We start from the raw sequence: 21,415 nt of genomic DNA on the forward strand, positions 1-21,415 counted from the left end.
ATCTGAACATTAATAAAGTTTTATCAGTTTTAGATAAGAAGTAGAAATCCTCAGGCTGCTGAAGAGGTAGTGCTGACCCAGTCTGAGGCCTGTGAGGACACTTATCACAACACAGAATTTCAACAGGAAGACACATTTGATGCATATTCTAATGTTAGTTTACAAAAGCAATTCAGAAGAAGAATGGCAGGTACATTGACTCACAAATATGGGTCACAAAATTTAAGGCAGTGGATTAAAGTTAACTGCTTTAAGGAAAGAATTATTTTGCTGAAGATGACACTTTTGGTAATTGAATCGGAATAATATATACAACAACAGTTTTGGAGTTAATGAACAAATATATATGATAATTTATGTAAAAACACCCCTTTTAACTCTGCATCTCTCTGTGATTTCAAAGTCTACTCTTGCATAGGATTTTTTTATACTACAGCAGTCATTGCAGATTTCACTTCAGCATTCACACTGATAGTCTGGAGACATTAAAACTAATGTTAGTTCAAACTTCAGAGGTATAGAGATTCTTAAGATTTTTACATAATTCTGTCTTTTTTTTAAACGAAAATTTTGAATTTAGCATAAATTGCATTTTATCAAAACTACATTTTTGAATGCTGGTTGATTATAATTACCTCTAAAGAAACAGAGTCCAAGTTCAAGACTTGCTCAGGCAGAGCTCTTGAGTACCCATAGACTGTGGCTGCTGCATTTATTTAATAGATTCAAAAATCTGGCACTGTTGATTCAATCTCTGGTTTTTCTATAGGTTACAGGTTACTCTGCAGTAGTGGGGTAGATGATATGTTTCTGTGTAGTGTGAGGCCTAGATGCAAAACAGGGAATACACCATGCCTGTAACAGTTCTATAGTGTTCATAGAATATTTTAAGAAATTTGATGCAGGGGAGCAAATTATTACATTTTTCACTTTATAAAGTTACAAATGTTATAATGAGGCCAGATTGCTGCTGTCCCATGTGCAGAAGGAAGGGTAGGGCAGACATGCCTCTATTTCCTCCCTGTCACCTTGCAGCTAAGCACAGTGAGAGGCTGCTCTTCTAATGCTCTTGTTAACCCAGAGAACCACTGGATGATAAATCCATCTGCAAAGCCTTGATGCTACCACACATGACAAAGTTTGGCAGTGACTCTCTGTCTTGGGTTTAATGGAAGAAATCTGGGCCTAACTCAGACACAGTGAATGGACGAGTTAATTTTAACCAAGTTCTCATTATTAACATTTTCTCTTAACCAAAGACACAACACTTCATTAGCATGCCGTCTCTTTGGTGGGCTGGCAATAGGGATTTCTCCATTTCTATGAACTCCCTAAATTCATACAAGATTTCTGGAAAACACAAACAATCAGCACTAACTCTGGGTGTTGCCAAAGCAGACCTACCCAGCGCTGGTCGTAGTCGGGCAGCGGCGCCCTTCCGTCGTCGTCCTCGTAGAAAGGCAGGCCCTCGCGCCGGGCCTGCTGGTACTCCTGCCGCAGCCTCTGGATGCGATCGGCGCTCCCACCACCTGTGCAGCCACTGAGGGGGGAAGAAAAGCTGCATGAAACTCCTGTCGACACACACATCTGGCACCGCGTACACACAGAGAATTGCCAGACCCGAGACAAAGGGATTGTGTTTGATTTTCCTGATTTGCATAGTTCCCACTGGCCCATATCAGCCTTATTTTTGCTTTCGTATATTGACAAAGCTGCTAATTGTGAACTTGATTCCTGTTTTTAAAAAAGGCTATCCCTGTCCAAAGAACTTAGCAATTCCAGTACAAGACAAGAGACAACAGATGGATGCAGACAGATGGGGGAGCACAAGAAAACTTTTAACATTCCTGTGAGCAGCTATAAATGACTATCATATTTTAATAATAATGATGATGATGATGATAAGCTGGCAAAAAATGTTTTCTTTTGCTCCCATGCTAAATGTGGAATTTACCAAAAATTACATATGTTCTAGGTAAAGAATAAACTATTATTCACAGAGAAGCACAGAAAAGTTTTGTCTCATAAAAAACACTGAAACTCCCTCCCAGTTATACAAAGAACTCAAACATCAACCATGAAAATCCGGGGCAGGGAAGAGAGATGGGAAAGCACACTATTAAATTTTGACACTACAGTTTTAAAGTGGTAATTAAACAGTAATTCACTTAGTAATCCACAAAGACTCACTTGTATGCAGAACTGCATACACTGCAAACTGCTCTGGTAAATCCAGCGGAGATGCTTAGTTTATCAAGTTAAACACATGCCTTTCTGTGGGTTTTGACCCTAGTGAGCCTTCTAAAACCTTACAGCTGGACTTGTACAACTGTGGAAGCTCAAGCTATAACGAGGAACTATTAAATAAAATCCTGAAAATGGCTAAGAATTAAAAAGACTTTGTTCATATTTAAAATGAAAAAAAATAAAAAGTTTCCTGCAGATATTTTCAGCTCTGTTGTAGTCAGCACTGGGGTGAGTACTGAGTGCGTGGCTAAGTAGCATTTACTGGCATTCACAGGGAATTATTAATTATAGAATTGATTTGTGGCTGCTCCTAAACTCAAACCATTGTTTTTGCAGCACTGTATATTCTCTTAATCTATAACCTTAACTCTGCCTCACCATCAGTGGATTATAGAGACAGAGATTTGCTCACATGAGCACAGACTCAGTGGAGCTTCTTGCTACATCATGCTCCCCTACGAGTATGCCAGAATCCTGGGAAGCCCTTTCTAGGATTTGCATAGCAAACAGAATTTGGACAGCACACACAAAATATTGGACATTAACCCATCAGCTCAATAATACTTAGTTTCTAGTATGTATCAGCAATCTAGATGGAAATTAACTACCAATTAAGAGAAATTCCACATAGGCTGCAAATGCAACTGAATATGCAGTTAGGGTTGGAGCATCAGTATGTTTCCATGAAAAATCAAATTACTTCCTTTCCTGAAGCCTAAGTTATCCATCCGCTCTATAAAGTCCCAGAGGTTTCAAGCTTCTCTGGCTGACTTACTGAAATCTTCCAGAGCACATGAGATCTTTCTCATGATCTGCCAAGACAGTGCAGAAAGCTTGCACAAACCCTGTGGACTACTGAGAGGAAAAAAAGTATATTCCCTCTTCACCTTTATTCCTTCCATAGATAAATGCCTCTGTTCCTTGCATTAATTCTTGTCAAATAGTGGAGAACCATTCCCAGTTTGCAAAACACTGAAACTGAGGTCCAGCTAATGGGGACTGTCACTTAGAACAGTGAAGCTTCGTCCATAGCTTATGAGCACTACAATACCTGTGAAATCTCCTGACATTACTCGTGAATAAATTGTTTAATGAGGACTGCTAACATACAGATAAGGCCCCAGTATTGTCCCTGTTGCTTTGTCAACATCATAGCCCAAAGCAGCACTAGTTAAGAGGCAAACACTCAAATACAGGCAATAAGTCCAGTTTGATTCCAGCCAACCTGGTTTCCTGCAGCTCTCTGCAAACTGTACAGCACCTGCCACCAGTGGTCCAACCCACTTTCTACCACCAGGTACTCTGGCTGAAGAGACAATCTGAAAATACCACACACATTGGGTTCCCCACCCCCCTTTTAAATTAAATCTGAGATTGATATATTGCAAGCCAATCAGGAGCCTGTGCTCCACTGACTGTAGGTCTCCTGCAAGTGAACTTCCTTCTGCTCAAACCCTTTGAGCCACCGAGTGGAAGTGCTGCAGAGTTCAAGCTGATTATATATATTACAAGACAGGGCATGACAGATCTTGCTTTGGCAAACCTCTGCCACGCAGTATTAAACTTCAAACCCTAACCATGAGAATGAGTAGGAACATTTAAATGAAAGATAGCAGCACATGGAAAGTTATCCATCTGGATTAGTGTGAAAACACAAGCATAATCTCTGTGGAAACAAGCAGCTCCGTGAAGTCTGATTTCCTGTGCCTCTCTCCTGTGGGTTCTCTCGTGTCTGATAACAGTTCACACTGCAGTGTTTCTCCCCAGCAAGAGCATTCATCTGGGCCCCTTTAGCAGGCTGCTTATTTGCACTTAGTGAAACTTTGTGTTCCAGTATCTCCTGAACATCAAGTCACCAATCAAGTCTGATTAAAAATGGCCAGCAGGTTCAGAATTTGTTAGAAAACTGAAGGGAACAGGTAGGCAGAGGGTTGGTCAGTACATCCGCTTCATATTTTCAGGATAAGTTAAAGCTCCACAATTTTTTTTCTCCACTAGTTTACAGGCACAAATGTAAAAGACACTGGCTTTTGAAAGAGCTGCATTCTAGCTTACCATGGAAGTTTTACCCACTCCTGAGTAAAGTGAGATAAATATGATGCCCTGTGCAATGCTCATGAAACAGCTCTGAATTTCAACTTGGCTCCTGACAATTATGTGAATATATGAACCACATTCAAACTCACCAGATGAATTCAATCAGCACTGTGCAAATATCGCATACATAATCTATTAGTTTACCCCAAAGAAACTGAAGCATTGAATTCAAACAGAATGAAGTCATCAGTAATAAAAAAAAGAAACTGATAAGGCAATATTAAAAAAAACCCAACACAATATTCCAAGATTTGCAGAGAAGATCATACATTGACTGTAAACTATTCTCCCATCTGCCTATAAATACATAATTAAAAAATATTGGTTTGATCAGATAGTGGTTCTCAGACAGGGAAACAGCAGATGAATACCAGTTCAAATGTTTCAGATGCATGACTATTTATACTGTAAAGGAACCTGAGCTTAGAGAAGAAATATAGAAACAATACTCCAATCAAAGTCAGTGTATATTAAGGACACTTTCTGAAGCTTTTCAGCAAGCCTGGTAAGTACAGCAGAGAGATTTCTTTTACAGTAGCTTTACAGTTAATGCAGGGCTCTCTCCTTGAGGAGATATAAATATTACAGTCCTCATCATATGTACAGTTTTGTGCACACTTGCTTCCCTGACATGGCTCTGGAGCTGCGCTACACATTCCTCAGAGAGCCATGCAACCACACTTTTACCACTTCCCCCACCACCACACGTTCCCAGGATCAAAAATTTAATGTACTCACTGACTTCTCTGTGTCACAAGACTGTGAGAGAACTGTTCGCTCAGCATTTTCCAGTTGTTTTCAGAACAATTTCCTGAAATTGTGCTACATGTAAGGAGACTGATTCACAAGCAGCTGACACTGGGAAGTTCTAAAATAATGTCTATGTGTAGGAATGAATCTCTGAGAAACTTCAAAAAGAGTTGTGAAGAGTCAGGTGCTGATTTCAAACAATAGTAAGAAACATGTCCAAAATCCCAAGCCATAAACAAACTTAAGAGAAGTTCAACAGTTCTTCCAAAAAGCTGCAAACACTGCAAGGTGTTTTTTTTTTTTTTTTTTAAATAGAAAAAAACAAAAAAACTTACGTGAACATTCAAAAGAGCAAAAAGCACATTCCTGTAGTCATTCTGTAGTTTTGATAAACACAGTCCTTACTGGGAGAGTAAGAACTTCTTCTGGCTTGGGAGAAGGAGGAAAGCAACTCTGTGCTATCGTTTGAACCAACACAATCATTCTAGTCCAGCTGCTGGGGCTGTACCACAACTGCATAAACATTGGCCAGAACTCACCCTCCCCTCCCTGTGCCTGCACCTGTCGGAAGCACCACACGGAGCCCACCTTGCCCACTGTGAGTGCAAAGGGACAAAGGCTTCCAAACAGCCTCTCAACCAACACAGCTGGAACAGACAGCCCAAGACAAAAGGGGAACCATAATGTAGGAGAGACTGAGCTCCCAGCTCTCTGACATTATGTAAAATATGACTGTGAAATTTCGCCCCATTGCCTCTGAAGAGAGAGATGAACAAGCACCATAGCAATAATATTATATATTCAATAGGACAGACTAGGGTGTTTTTTTTTTCAAAGAATTAAAACACCATAATCAGTATTTAATATGTATGGCTCAGGTTTTACACAGTAAAATATCCTCTGTGTTCTTCCTCTGGACTGCTAATCTGTATTTCCATCATTCAAGTTCAAATTCCATTTTTTAAATTAGTGACTTCTTACTGTAGCTTTCTTGATAACACAAAATTAAAAACAAGTGTTGCACATACAAAGTACGATGAACCACTTAAAGCTATATATAAACATACATTTAAAGAGGCAATAAACATTTTGTTTCCAGCGGTTTTCTTAAACACATTAATATTGCACAGGGCTTTTTTGACAGCCACTTCTTTCAAACACTGATTTCACCCAGCTGACTGTCAGTCCCCTAAGCAAACAACTGGTGCTTCCAAGTTAAAATAAAACAAGCAAACAAAAAAGAAGAAAAAGGAAAATTATCCTTTCAGAGAATTTTTCATGAACAAACAAATCCAAGACAAAACGTGATTCACAGACTTTAGAGAATGGACAATCTTCCATTCATGACCTGCTAAAAAACAAAACTGATTTTACATACACAGGAACACAGTGGTCTACAAAGATACACAGTTTAAGGGTGTCCAACAGAGCATGTAAGAGTATCTTTCACTTAGGATAAAACTTCCATTTTGAAGTTATAACAAATAAATATTTGAGTAAGTTTCTCTTTCAATTCCAGCCCTTGCATTTCTACCCTGAAGTATTACATTCCTTATGAAGATATTTTTGCAATCTCAGTAGTAAGAAGGAATAAAAAGAATGGTGGGAAGTGATAAAAAGAAAATCAGTGATAAGAACATAATTTGACTGTAATTCAGCTTTCATCTTTGTGACCATCAAGAGAAAGAGATTTTAGAGAGAAATGAACAACTGTTGTTTTCATATGTACTTGAGTAAGGAAATGGTATTGCAAGGAAAGGCTTGTCAGAAATGCCTTGCTGACATCTGATGTTGCCTTGCAGGTTCAGGAACCACCTCTGATGTTCAGCCAAAGCCAGCCTGGGTTTTGGCTGCACACACCTCACACTGAGGACCCAAGTTAAGAACATCTTTCTAGGAACTGGAACTGTGCATATGGCTTTATTGTCCTCCACAACACCTACTTTGTTGCTGTGAGGAGGAACATACTTGATGTATGCACAACTACTGTCTTTCTCAGTGGAGAGGGGCTTTATGAGGACACTTGATTTGGACACTTGTGTAAAATGACTGGTGGGTAGACTTTGAGCCCTGTTCCACTTAGGCAGGACTGTCTGAGAAGGTTTGCATAGATGGACTGTGAGACAGCATTAGATGGATGTGTTTCTCTCTAGGTACATAAATACATATAAAGAATCATAAACAAACTACAGAAAAACAAATTACACTAAAGAAGCCATTTACACTTAGTTGAACCTGTACATTAAAGTCCTAGAATCTTAATCTGTTTTACAATATTTTAAAAACTCATAACTGTGCTTCAGTGGAACATCCGCTGTCACCTTTCAATTCTTTAGGCGAACATAAAAGCAGTACAACCACTTCTGTCCAAAAGGTCAAAGCCTCCTAGGGCAGCACATGACTACCATTTGTCTGGAGGTAAATTGAGTCCTATTGACCCTGTAACATCACTACTGACCTCTTGACATTAGGAGCTTAGTGGAAAGAGAGAAGATGATATTCTCAGGTTCCTACAGACTTATTAGGAAGAAAGAAGGAAAGAGAACCTTGCATGATATGAATTAGCAATGTCATTAACCTTTTCTTTCCCCAAATAGCTCACAATATGTTTACAGAAACCTCAAAAGAACCATTTGAAGATTGAGACCAACAGATTTGTATCACTTTCAGTTTTTCCAAACTGTTTATAAAATATCTCTCAGTGGCTTGACACAAGGCAACCTTTTATGTTTCCCTTCCTTCACATGACATACAACACCTTTTCCTGTTTGTCATGGCAGACGGCCTAGACATTCAAATGAGCATCATCTTTTCAAACCAGCCACTTCTCATCTCCACTACTCTCCTTTATAACTTATAGTTGACTACAGCTGGCCAGGAATAATGGGAGGTATAGCATAATTTGTTGTTTTATGGAAACAAAATTGGCACACTCAGGTTTAACTTCACTGTAAGCAGACATGGTATATGCTACTCTAACAGAAACACATTATTTGCAATCAAGTAGAAAGGAAGGAGAAAAAGGCAGACATTTTCTTGTTTGTAGCCAGATTGTCATCCTTATTTCAAAGAAAGGTAATTTTTTTCTTTTTCTCTGATCAATGTATTGTGCCTCATCAAAGAAGGCAATCACCAGATCTTAACTAATAATAAAAAAAGATGCCTTTCCAGTTCAGGCTGGTTAATGGCAATGTCTGTTTCTGGCATGGGACCAGTTTACTGCTATCTTGTTGATGTGAGATGTGCACTTGTCTCTGAAGGGCTAGGAAAGCAGGGAGATTAGGGACTCGGCTGCTGACAACAACCAAACTCTCTATAAACAACACACAATGAAAATAATGAAAAACAGATTTTCCTGGTATTTTCAGTAGCCTCTAGACAATGCAACAGTTTCTGGTTTCTTCACTAAAGATGATATCAATTATGCCTTTTATCCATCATGCAGAAGTCACGTGTGAGGCATAATTGAAGGCCTTCTCTCCAAGGTAATTTCATCTGGATTTACGCGGCAAAGTACTTAAATTGCCTTTTTTGGCACTTTGTATTACAACACAGCATGGGAGGGGGTATTTTACTTTACTGATGTAAAGCAGCTGGCATATTTACAATAGATAGGTCACATCAACACAGAGCAGATTTTCAGCCCTCCAAACTCCATTTACAGCAGCTTTAACAATCCAACAAAGCAAATGCAGAATGCTGAACTCCAGTGTAGAAATGTAACTCTATTTCTTAAAGACTATCATACCTGCCTGGAACTGGCAGCTAGGTTTTTTTCACTTACAGGCTATTGCTTTTTGCACTACTGTTTATTAAACTTATCACTAAAGCTGAAATAATAACTACTTTACAAACTTCCAATGAATTAGCCATTCATGAGTCCCTCAGGAATTCTCTTTACCACACACAAAGCAAAAGCAGCAGGGAGAGAAGGTGACTATTCAGTGCAGTCTTCATTCCTGCACTCCCTTGTGAGAGAAAAATTGAGGATCTAAGAATTCCCTCACAGTAGATGCTGCTGCCCATGTTCGACAACATATTTTGTTGAAAATTTCAAAGTCCAGAGTAACCATCTATTGTCTCTCAGAAATTACTTATCCAAGTTTCACACTAGAGACTGCATCATCTGCTCTTCGTTACATACATGCCAATCTATGCCACTGGCAGAATGGCAGCAACTAATACTCTATGTGGTTTGCTTTTTTAAGACCTGGCTTAGCTAGAGAAGAGGTAGACAACTCAACCTCAACTAAAAAACCAAGTTCTCCGTGTCTGTAATTCAGTGACAGATATAACTTATATTTTAAAAATGAAAAAGAATTCACATTGTGTACAAAGCATCAGGGTAAAGCACAGCTCCCAGAGCCAAAACATATCCTTACTATAAAGTTGGATTTTGGGGGGTATTTTAATAAATGGTCACTACAAGGATAACATTAATCCAATGTTAGGACTTTTACAGGAAAAAAAATACAAATGTAATTTATCATTTTAAACTGTCAGCCGCATTTCTAACGCTTTCAAATCTGCAGCTTCCAGCGGCCTTTTGTCTTTCTGCCATGGCAGGAGTATCTTGGACAGCTGTAAGAGCTTTGTAAGCTATCTTTCTCAAAATCCATTAGCTAATTCAAGGAACCTAATTAGAGCTGCCATTTTGATGGAGCATATTGAATGCTCTGTATAAACTAGTAACACCATCAATGTTTATTAAAAATTGCAAGAACCAAAGCTCTCCATTCCATATAAATATTAATGGACAGATACACAATACTTATTGAAATATAGACGGCATTATGAGCACAGAAATACACACAGGTATACTTACAACCCCGTGTGATGCATTTATTCACAAAGGCTGAAGTACAGAAGCAAAACCTAGGGACAATTTTACACAAACTGTTGAAAATTGACCAGCTTCCATTTACACTATCCTTATGTGCATTAAGGGAAGCAAAGCACACTAAAGATGATTTGTTTCTTGTGTTTTTTCTGAGTAGTGTGCTGACAATTTGGAGTGCATTTTGAGCTTACCTCAAGAATGCACTCCAGCTGGAACCATTTTATAGCTCCTCTTAAACCAGCCACTCCAATCACTGTACTTTGTAGACATTTACACATACTGCAGTACTATACTGTTTAAGGGTATCCAAAGATTCAAAGGGAATTTGCTCTGTAGAGTTAAAACTGAAATTTTGCTGTAGACAGCAACAAAGTCGGTGAAAGGAGCCAGACATCTGGAGCAGTGCTTTCCTACTTTCTGCTGTGTAAAAGCCCAACCATAATGAAAAACCAGCTTGCAGACAATGATACAACCCATGAAATACTGACCATTCTAAGAACATATCAGGGACCTAATTAGGTTAGGCTGTACAAGCATATGCCTTTGGCTGCAGAACTAAAAAGTTTTCTGGCTACTTCACAGCTTTGTTTTTAACTCGATACTTCATAAATGGAACTGCAGAAAACCTCATATGTTACCATTTCAATCTGACGTTCGCTTTCATATGCATCTAACAGTGCCTGGGTTCTATTTATATGCACAACTAAATATACGTGCATAGAAAAATCATCAGATTTGCTACAGAAAGACAGCAGATGCTCTTATTAAGCCACTGGCACATGCAAGGTGAAGTGTGTAAGCCTCATACAGAAAGCATTTAACACTCCAACTACAAGCTAAGGAAAAGCAAAGACAACAAGTGAAGTTTTTTCTAGCTCATTTTGCTAGCTGTGAGTGCAAGGCACAGCAAAGCAGAAGCACTGCTGAGGGTGCTCGAATGACTCTTTTAACACACGGGGCTTCTTGCAGAGGGTATAATCCAAACGCACTCTTCAGAACATCCTAACTCCAGTGCCATGATCTGAAGATCACTTATTCAGAATATATACTAAAATGACACATGAAACATTTAACAGCTGTGCAAAACAGGCGTAGTTATATTTTCTACATTGTGATAGTGCACGGGGCTAAAAATTGTATGACAGTCTTACCATGGGACAGCCCTGAAGGTAAATTCATTTTGGTTCTCTGATAGGGCAGCATTTCCAAACTACAACTGCGACTTGAGCAGTTTCACAGGAACACACTCAAAAATCAAAACATCAGTTACCACTGACTTTTCTCTGGAATTATATATGGCAAATTTAGCTTGTGGTTATTGCTCAACAAAAACCCTGACAGATGCTGAAGTGATAGATGGATTTTTGCAAAGTTCTGCTGCCTCCAAGGCCATCCTACCTACCCTTCCAGCAGCCTCCCCCCTTGGGCACTTCCCTCAGTGCAGCTGGGTCCTGGGACCACTGTTGTTAAGTTTGCATTCACAGACTGGGGAGCACACATTCCTTCAAACCCACTTCCATCACAAGCTCTGCATAAATAGAATTCAACTCTTTATAAGCCAAACTGCATTTTTGAGAAGTATTTCTGAACTTGGAGGCCTCAAGTTAGCAGTGCAACTTTTTGCTTTACATTATGCAGGCAATGGAAGTTCCTGGGCTTAGTGACATACATGGTTTTTCTAGCTCCTTCTTATAGCTGCAGCTCCACTGCACTTCTGATAGGAAATTACTCTTGCTTTTCCATTTGGAGAACAGAGGTTTTAAGTCTGAAGGTAAGCCCTACTCCTTTTTAGTAATTGCTTTGAAAAATGCTAAATTCAAATGTAAAAAATTAAATAATGGAATCTTCAAACTCTACAGAACCATTTTTTGGCATACCTTGCCTGGGAAAGGAAGATGAAACCTATCTCTCTGTGTTTGGCTGGGAGTCCCAGAAATGCTGGAGCAAGTGTTCTGGTTCAGGCTCACCTCTGCCTCTACAGAATGATTCTCATATGCTTTCAACTGTCATGTTTAGAGACACACTTGACCAATCCTTTCCCAGCTGTTTTTTATCTTGCTGCCTCAATTCTCTGTTCTCATCCTGATGCTGGGAAGTCTTTCCCTTCCTTATCTTTCAGCCATGGATGCCAATTTCCTCCACCCCTTATTGGCTTCCCATACAAGCAAATCTCTGTCCCACTGGCAGCTTAGTACAGAAACACCCTCCTGATCCACTAGGTCAGCATGTCTCCTTCCAGCACTCCTTGAGACCCATCTCCCAGAAGCATTTCCCAAAGCACCTGCCAGTGAGGCTGGGGCTGCAGGAGGCATGGGACATCCAACAGCACCTCTTTATTTTGGCACTGGTTCAAGGTGCTCATGTCTGACACACCAACAGAGCATCAAACCTGCAGTACTGCTACACTTCTCTGTACTCCAAAGCATCCAGAAATTATCCACAACTGTGGCCTGGCCCAGCACTCCCCTTTATTTTCCCCATCCTCTAGGTGCTCCAGCCTCTCCTCTGTTCTGATTCTTGTCCTACTGCCCCATTGCATTTTTTAGGACATTCAAAGCAGCTCAGCCTTTTCCTCCCTGGAAGGTGGTGTTAGGACCTGGGAACACTGATCATCATTGAACACCCTGTTTACCTCATCCTTCATTCCTGCAACAGGAGTCTATCTGGTCCCTGCAGCCAGAACCTGCTACTGGAAAAACATGTATGGCTCTGGCAGCTTAGGACAAGTACTTTTGGTGAAGTTAGCAGCCAAGTTTCTATCATGTGTGGGAAGTACTCTAAATCTTACAACTTAGTCAAATTGTCACCGTTCAAGGGGTGGCAAAAGCCACAGTCTGGTATAACACTAGGCTGTGTTCCCTTCCAAAATGAAAAGACCCCATTCCAGCATATGGCAAGACTACAGATTAGTATTGGAAGAATATATGCTGCTGCTTTTTACTTTTTGTACAGACAAAACAACCCCTTGTCATCTTCTCCTTCCAGCTACACCCCCGACCCCCCAAAAAACCCAGCTGTTATCTGATTCCATAAAAATTCAGCTTCAGCACACCTCCTACATAGGCAGTTTCAACCCAAATGGATGAAGATTGGTTATCAACACGTGGAAATAGAGTTTTCCAATGGAAGGCAGGCCAGCAGCTCCCCAGGCACATGTGGCACAGCCTGTTTCCATGGCTGTCCCCCTCCCTGCTCCATAGGACTGCATTCTCCCTGGTCCAGCAGGTTGCTCCTGGCATCTGTGGCATGAGCACTCCTTAGCAACAACAGTGACACCTTTGAGGGGACAGACTGGTACACACACAGTACTCCTGCATGTGCTCCAGATTAAGCTGTAGTCAGCTTAATGAGAGACTTAATTGATGAGTGCTACTTCCTTCACTTGTCCATTAAGATAAGTACAGCACATGGACATTTCAACCCATCAAAGAAGAGAAAATGCATTAATTTTGGTTTTCTTAGAGCTGTTAATAAATCTGACACTGTCTGGCAGTTTTCTTCATTTCCTACCATTTGACAGATACTGTGATCACAAGTTACAGAAGATGTTTTTCCTCTGAAATTATCACTCTGGTAATACAAGCCAGAAGGAAACTTTATCAAGATACCAAGAAGCTGGGTATTGGTTTTATTTTTAACTTTATGTGGCTGGTTTGTGAATATCTCAATGTGATAAAAAAAAAATTCCATCCGGTACTATTAAAAATCATACACACACAGACACATTACAAATGGCTGTATTACAGCAAATAATCACACTGTGTATTTATCAGTAAAAGCCAGTATTCCTCTCATATAATCAGCCTGGCTCTACTTACACCCCTTTACTGTAAGAGCTCCTGCAACTGTTTTCTTCCTCTTTCTCTCTCACAAATTGACATTTGTACGGAATCAAGAAAAATCTTCCTTAATAATTTTTCATTACTAATGGCTTTTTTTGGTATGTGTATTTGAGAGGAGGGAAGGCAAAGGGCAGGAAAAAGGAGCTTTAAGTGCTCTGCAAATTATCCTCCTGAATCTGGGCCTCATAAATCCTATCAAATGTTATATTTCATCAATAGGCTGGAAAAGCTTTTTTCTCTGCAATGATGAAGCCTGGGTTTAAAATTTATGGTTTCATTTTAGAAATGGACTATAAAAAGAGTCTGACTTGGCTGTCCATCAACTGTAGCTGACATTAGCAAGTTAGGTGTGGACTTTAAAAATGTGATATGTATTTTTTATTTATTATACAGGTACATACATATACATACATATATGAGGACATGTATATCACTGTGGGTTTGTGCATGCATAAACACACAGCTGGATTTAAAAAAAATTGCCTTAAACCCACATTTTCTCTCAATGCAAGAGGATCTGAGATATTCAGGAGATTAGATTGCAAAGTGATAAAAGTGTCCAGAACAGAGTTGGCTCAGGGACCTGCAGCAACACAAGCAAATTGCATTTTGCTGCACAAATGATCGAGATAAAGTAGTTTAATTTGTTCTCATTCATGGGGTGGCAAAATGCAATTCAGCAACGTCAGAGTAATGTTCATAGGGAGGCAGGGAAGATTCCAACAGGCTGTGAGGAGAAAAGGGGAAGAGAGCAGGCAAGGACCAAAAGAGTTTAGGCAGGGGAAGACAATTAGCAAAGGATTGATAGACTGGGAAAGAGTGGGTGCAGAGCTTCTGCACCTGTCATGCCTGGAAAGGGTGGGAAGGAGAGAGCCTGCCCCTTCTCCTTGCAACTCTCTACCTCTACTGCCTTTCTCCTCTTTTTCCAAGCTCTGGAAACAATTCTGACTCCCCAGAGAGCTGCTCCTACTTGCTCTCCTGCATTGCCGGAGGTAGGAGAGCACTGAGATTATGGCTCCTATTCCTGTTGCTGCCACCACTGACAGGAGCCATGTGGGTGCCACAGCTGTCCTCTACAAGCCCAAAAGCTTCCTCTGGCAGCCACAACAGCATTTTCCTCAGATGGAGGAAGAGGCAATCTGTGCATGCTGCCAAAACACCCACTCCTCTCTTCCCTTACCCTCAGAGCCGGAGGCCCGTGGTCAGTGATTACTACTTCATTCCACCTATGCTGAAAGGCAGCACTAAAGACAACACTTGTAATAGAAGCATTACTGCTCCCCAAAATCCTCATACTTGTAAAATGAAACCACATTTTAAAAAAAGTCAGATAAATAAAGCAAAATAACTGAAGTTGGAGAAAGTGAAGTTCCCTTCTGAATGTAGGGGAGCCCATTTCCCTCCATCTGCTACTAAAAAATGTCATTTTGTAACTCAAAGAATTAATGATGGATTATGTGAAAACAGCAAATCAGATCATGCTGTTGAGGCATTATATGAACTAAACAGAAGAGCAGTTAATCTAAATCGCATGTGGGATGGTTATTATTGTGTGCTGCCATCATTGCTGCTGAGTCTGGCTGTAATATTGGTTTTGGTGGCAACACATGGAAAAACCTGAACGTCCTGTTCCTCATTATAAAATGAGAAGAAATCTCACTCTGGGGAACATGGTCAAAGCTGACAAGTGAGCACTGCAGAAAAGGCTGGGCAGGGGCTGTGGTTAATGGCAAAAGTACTCTGAGTCAACACTAAGAAAACAAATACCATCTCCCACCACCTCTATTTTGAAACATGAACAAGACAAATAAACAAAAGAACCCATCATCCGTGCTCAGGACCCTTGCACGGTGGCTTCAGATGACTGTTGAAGTTCCCCGTTGAGAGGATGTTTGGCAAGGCTCCTGTCAGAGCACAGCCAGGGCACAAGGCAGGGATAACCGCTGACCTGGTGTTTGTGTCCAGCGGGAAGAACGGAAGTATCACCCATCTGCATTTTGCAATTCAGAATGTGCTCTGCTTCTAGCCCTAAGTTTCCACTGGAAATACATAAAACACACTGTTCTTTCACCAATTTGTGGAAATGACAGGACATGAAATTGCCTCTATTTCCAAAAAAAAGATATTTGTTTTAGGGAAGGGTAACTTTATCAAGCCTTGATCTACAGATGGCCTGCCTCTGGAATTGCACATTTTCTATTGAAATATGGCATACAGTAGTGTCACATCACACAAACATAAGTTACTTCGAAACAAGAAAATCTTGAACTCTTTCACATTCATACAAGTTAAACACATTTAACATGACATTCAGGACACTAAACCAATACTTACATGGTAGCATTTTAAAGCACAAATGCCCTCATCCCACCACAGATCTAGAGTATTTCTAGCAGTATATTATTTCCATGGTTTCCCTGCATGTATCTCCTTGAAGATAACCAAGAAATTCAACTTTCTCTGAAACTCTTGAAACTTTTCCAACCCAAGTTTACTCTTCTACACAGATAAATGTTTCTGCCATTCTGTAAGAGAACATCCTGTCATTGTTCAAATCCTTAATTTTTTCTCTTCTGAAATCTGCTTTTCCCCCTCCCCCTGAAGGATGTTTTGTTTATTTTTGTTATTCCTTCTTCTTTCCTTGTCTCCTTTTTTCCTCACCTCTTCCCTGAGATTCCAGGGGTTTAAATTTTTTTTAAACCTATATATATTTTTTCCTTGAGCTCTTGTGAAACCCTGACATGCTTACAGAGAGCAACTCACAGAGCTTAAGGGCTAATGTTTTACCCCCTACTCACCATTGTGGATCTGGCTGCAGTCATCAGTAACTAGAATTCATCATCATCAATGGATTTTCAGTGACAGGCACTGTATTTGCTCAGATAATGGCCCCATATATTGCGTTTGAAATGAGGGTGTGACCACTACTTAGGATATTCTCAGGAGTCAGTAAATGGCATTGCTGCCGGACATGTTTGCTTCATGTTTTCAAAGCAGAGCTGCAGAAAAGCAAGCTTTGAAGTTTTGGGGTGGTTTGGATGGTACTGTGCTCTCAGGACACACCAAGATTAACCAAAACACATCACCCTTGAACTGGAGCAGGCCACTGACCAGCTGGTTTGGACCGCAGGGGAAGAACCTGCAGGGGCTGCCTCTGAAACTCTCCTTGCAATAGCCTCTGAACAGATGTATAATCCATAGACAGTCCTGAGACCACGCACAGCAGAGCAATGGAATCAGCACAAGCAGGTGGGGGAGCACAAGATAATATGGAAACAACACTGGTCCACAGGATGCCTGACAATGATACTTGATGTTTTAGGAAGGAGGCAAATGTAACATGCCCACGCAGGCTGCAATGACAAATCCAGAGTTTATGAGCCTCAATGCTGTTTAAAGTCACTGTGGACAGAATATACACTTCTTTATTAAGAACTAACAACCTGATAGAGCGACTGGACAATAAGACCAAGCTGCTTTGTGTCAGGTAACTTACTATAAAGAGTATGCACCGAATACCTGTGAGAACATAGCCTGCAAAATTACTATTTCCAGTGAAGGACAAACCTGCCTTCGCTTTCCTAGTCCTCAACTTTATAAGCTTGCCAACCATCACAAATGGGGATCAGAGTCTCCTGGAGCAGCAGATAGTTGGGTATGCTGAATCCAGTTCAGGTCTGTACACTTGTCCCACCAAGAGAGAGGAAAGCAAGCTAGCGCAATGAAAGAAAGAGCGCTTCCATCTGCTGCATTTTTCCTGCAATAACCAAAGTTAAAACCCCATGGATGTGCCCTATCTCTAACTTAAGCACATTGACCATACAATTTCTCCTTCCCTCATTTTTCTGCATTTAAGTATACCCTCCACTAATGCACCAAACTACCCTTTTTCCTCCCTATCTAATTCACTGCTCCCCATGGGATAGCCACTAAATTTGATTCATGAATACAGCACATTTAAAGGCAAAACCAGGAACAGAGGAACCCCCTCCCCATCACATCACTCTCCAAGAGGGATTTGGAGACAAATTGAACAAAGAAGCCTCAAATCTTCTGGCATACAGCTCAGAAATCAGAATGTGATTTCCATTCTGTATTCTTGCTTCATTACAGAAGATATGGTCCTTAAAACAGGCTATTTGCTTTGGCCAGTAATGTTTAAGGCACTAGCTTTCAATTTTGTTTTTCTGTAGATTCCACACATCAGGCAGCTTCCCTCCCTCCAGTCCTGCCCCCCAACCCCAGCTGCAGAGTGAAGATATCTAAAGGATTCAGGCAGCTGCAGAAAATGCAGGACTCTGGCTCTTGGGCCTCATCTGTGTTTCGCTCCTTTCACATCCATCTGGATTTGACAAAGTCATGCTTATCAGTTAGATCAGCAGATAGTCTCCTATCTGTGTTGTGGTGTAGAATTAGGTCAGAAGAGCATTCTGCCAGCTTGTGTTTTCCTGTTTAATCCAGTATAAGTACTTGTGGAGACAGCAATGAAGGACATCTCATCACACAAACCAAATTTTTCACCCCCTAATCCTGGTCAATTTTCCAACTTTGTGAGGAAAATGGCATAAAAATAACACACTACTATTATTTAACTGCTTATTCCAAGAGCATACATTTTTGAGAATGCAAGTGAGGCCAGGAGGCAAGTTTATTTTATGAAAATACATCACGTGCAAAGGCAAATGAAATGTTATGAAAATAAAGTCTGAAGAATAGTAGTTCCCAAGTTTTAAGACATCTTCTTCTATGATGCCCTAGCTGGGTCTTCCAGCCGGCCTCACCAGATGGCCACGTTGGCCACCATCAGAATAGCAGTCTGGAAACAAGTGCCCTACAGCCTTGCCTAAGCATCTTGGCTGGAATACACTCTGAGGCAGCAGTTCTGTACTCACAACTCAGAGATATTCCCAATGCACTTGCTTAAGAATTCTTGAAATTTGTGAAGAGATTAAAGCCAAACTTCTGGTCCAGGACAGGTCAGGGAAAATAACAGAATGTTGGCTACTAGCTTTTAAATGGTAATTGTCACTATTCACACTAAAAACAACCCCTCCCCACACCAGCACACAGCATGAAAATCTGCTCAAAAATAGTAATCATACAGAAAAAAAAGGAATTTTCTCTTAAACAGAAGGTAAGTTCAGCTGCAGAGTATTTCAGCAGCTACATACAATTTTTTGTTCCATGGAAGCTGTACAACCATTCCTCCTCTTACATATAACTGTGCAAACCAGTGTGTTAGTGATGCTTTTGCAAAGAGGGTTTGACAACAATAGAGAGTCCCCAGCCTGCTAAATAAGAAGTGACAACTCCATTTGAAAGCTGTCTCTGGATGTGTTTTATGTGCAGAAATTATCTGTGACAGTTCAGATCAAAATAGAGTTTTCATTTCATGTGGGAAGTAAATGGACGATAGAATAGGTTACTTTAAATGCTGCAGTCTAGTCCAATTAATGTTTCCGACTTTTCCGTATTCTGTGCTCTAAACTTTGGGGTAAAAAAAAGCAAAAATCATTTGTCAATAGCATGATGTAAAGAACAGGCCAAAAGGTAATAAAAACACTTAACAAAAACAGTCATGCAGACGTATGGCAGAAATGCTCAAATTTCAGTAACCTGGCAGTGAAACTGGTAAGTATAAAACAGAAAAGAAAATATCACTTCATTCTTCCAGGGAGAACCAGGTAGGGGAATCAATTCTGATTTCCCATCTCAATCAGCAGAGATTTTGCCATTTACTTTGATAGAAACAGGTCTTGCATATCAGTTTTCTCTCTGAGCAGCAGACACAAATCCCACATGCTATAATTTGCTTTTCAGATCGTGCAACATAAATTTACAATTTCTGTGTTATGTAACTATACAAATGGCATAATTTGTACTTTAAAAAAATGTCAAAACCAAGGTGTCCACATTTGTTACCTGTAAAGTGAACAATTGTTCTCTGACCCATTTTAAAGAAACACGTTTTCTTAAAGGTTTGGACCTACTGCTGTGTTACTCAAGCACACCAGTGGCCATGGTGGGAACTGTGCTGATACAGTGTCTGTATCTTTCTAACTATCTTTCTCAAAGTTGGTGGGGAAAGCAGTAATTCACGTAAGCATTAAGTACTGTTAGTAGAAAAGGTATGCACCCAAAAGTGAGTGATCTCATCCCAAACATGGGCCCACGACTCTTACATAACCTATTTTGTTTATGCCATGCTTTAAACAATGCATATTTTGATCTTTTCTGAGAAACAGCATTTTTCTTGGCACGATTTTCAATTTCCACCCACTTGGTAGAGCAGGTGTCTTTGTATCATTACTCAATGCTGGGAATAAAGAAAACGTTTTAAAAACACATTAAAATTATTTTCCTAAAGTCAAGGGATATTAATTTAAGGTTCCATGGGCATTTTAGAAGAACAGACCAGTGACTTTAAATGCACTGAGCTAGTAGAAACACTAACTGAGACAAAGCATTCAAAAGATATGAGACCTCAGTATCTAGCGGCCAAAGACTGAACACTGGTAATCTTATTCCTCTGAGGCGAGTTTTAACACAAAAGAGAAATTAACATCTCTCTATGCACTAGAGTCTGGAAAAGAAAAACAACAGAACAATGAAGCTGCTCAGACATCTGGTATATTTGCCACAGCTAATAGTAATGAGATAGTGGGCAGAGTGCAGATTAAAGGCAAAAAGGTATGAAAGAACTCTTCTTTCAGAAGCCACACAGACATGGAAAAAATACCAGTAGTCAGACTAATGAGTACAAATTTTGGGAGGGATTCTCAAGCCCTATCACATTTAGATTGATAATATATTTGTCACAGCATTCAAAGAAAGAGAATGAGACTTCTGCTTATTCACTTCTGGAGCCAGAACATGTCACTAAGAGCACAAGACTTTTAAAGCTCTGTAGTAAGGAGGTCAAAGCATCACCACCAATGCAGACAGTGGTATTTACAGAGAAAAGGAGAAAAAGATCAATCCCTTCCCCCAGTCCCCTTTACTCTCCCTTTCTGAAGCAGCTGCTGCTTAAACATTGCCATTGTATGCAGAGCCACAGAATAATTGCCCCTTGGTTTGTTTTTGGTTTCTTTCTTTCTTTCTTTTTTTTTTTTTTTTTAAAGCAGGAATGGCAGAAGATGTTAAAGGAAGAAAACAACACTGTATTCAGGTGAAGGACTACAGACTGCTTGTCATTTGTGTACTACCAATCAATAACAACTAGGAACAGGTTTATTGCTCCGATGCTGTTCCCCAACCCTCCTCCACAGCCTCACACCCTTTTGCCACATTATGGAAGTTTCTGCTGACATGTAAAGCAGGGACTGCAGCCAGAAGAGGCCTCCTCTGCCATGACCCGAGAGCAGAGCAGAAGCAGCCCAGGTCCCCTGGTCTGCAGCACACTTCCAGCACATAAGTGCTCAGTTAAAGCAATCCTTTCAGACAGTTATTGAGCACTATGGTGACTCAGGCATAGAAAACAGCTGCCCCCTCCCTGCCCCTCCACAAGACTCATCATGTTTTATTGTGCTTCTGTTCCGCCGAAGATGCCTTGCTGCTCACTTTTCAATTGCCAGGCCGTGTACAACACTTGCATTAGAAACATGTTCCACGCTTAAACTTACATGCTGGTCCCAAAATA

The 21,415-nt window shown here is 40.3% G+C and overlaps 1 protein-coding gene across 3 annotated transcripts in view; it reads right to left on the bottom strand.

Moving 5' to 3' along the window:
* PARD3B (par-3 family cell polarity regulator beta) overlaps positions 1–21,415 on the bottom strand; it is a 395,877-nt gene that overhangs the window by 49,624 nt on the left and 324,838 nt on the right. For all 3 annotated transcript variants that reach the window (XM_039719949.1, XM_039719858.1, XM_039719777.1), the window contains one exon: positions 1,405–1,540. In XM_039719949.1, coding sequence (XP_039575883.1) covers positions 1,405–1,540 — 136 coding nt within the window. The remainder of the gene's footprint in view (positions 1–1,404; positions 1,541–21,415) is intronic.

The sequence above is a fragment of the Passer montanus genome, unplaced genomic scaffold (genome assembly GCF_014805655.1).
Source record: "Passer montanus isolate IOZ18808 unplaced genomic scaffold, ASM1480565v1 scaffold1, whole genome shotgun sequence".
In the NCBI taxonomy this organism is placed as follows: Eukaryota; Metazoa; Chordata; class Aves; order Passeriformes; family Passeridae; genus Passer; species Passer montanus.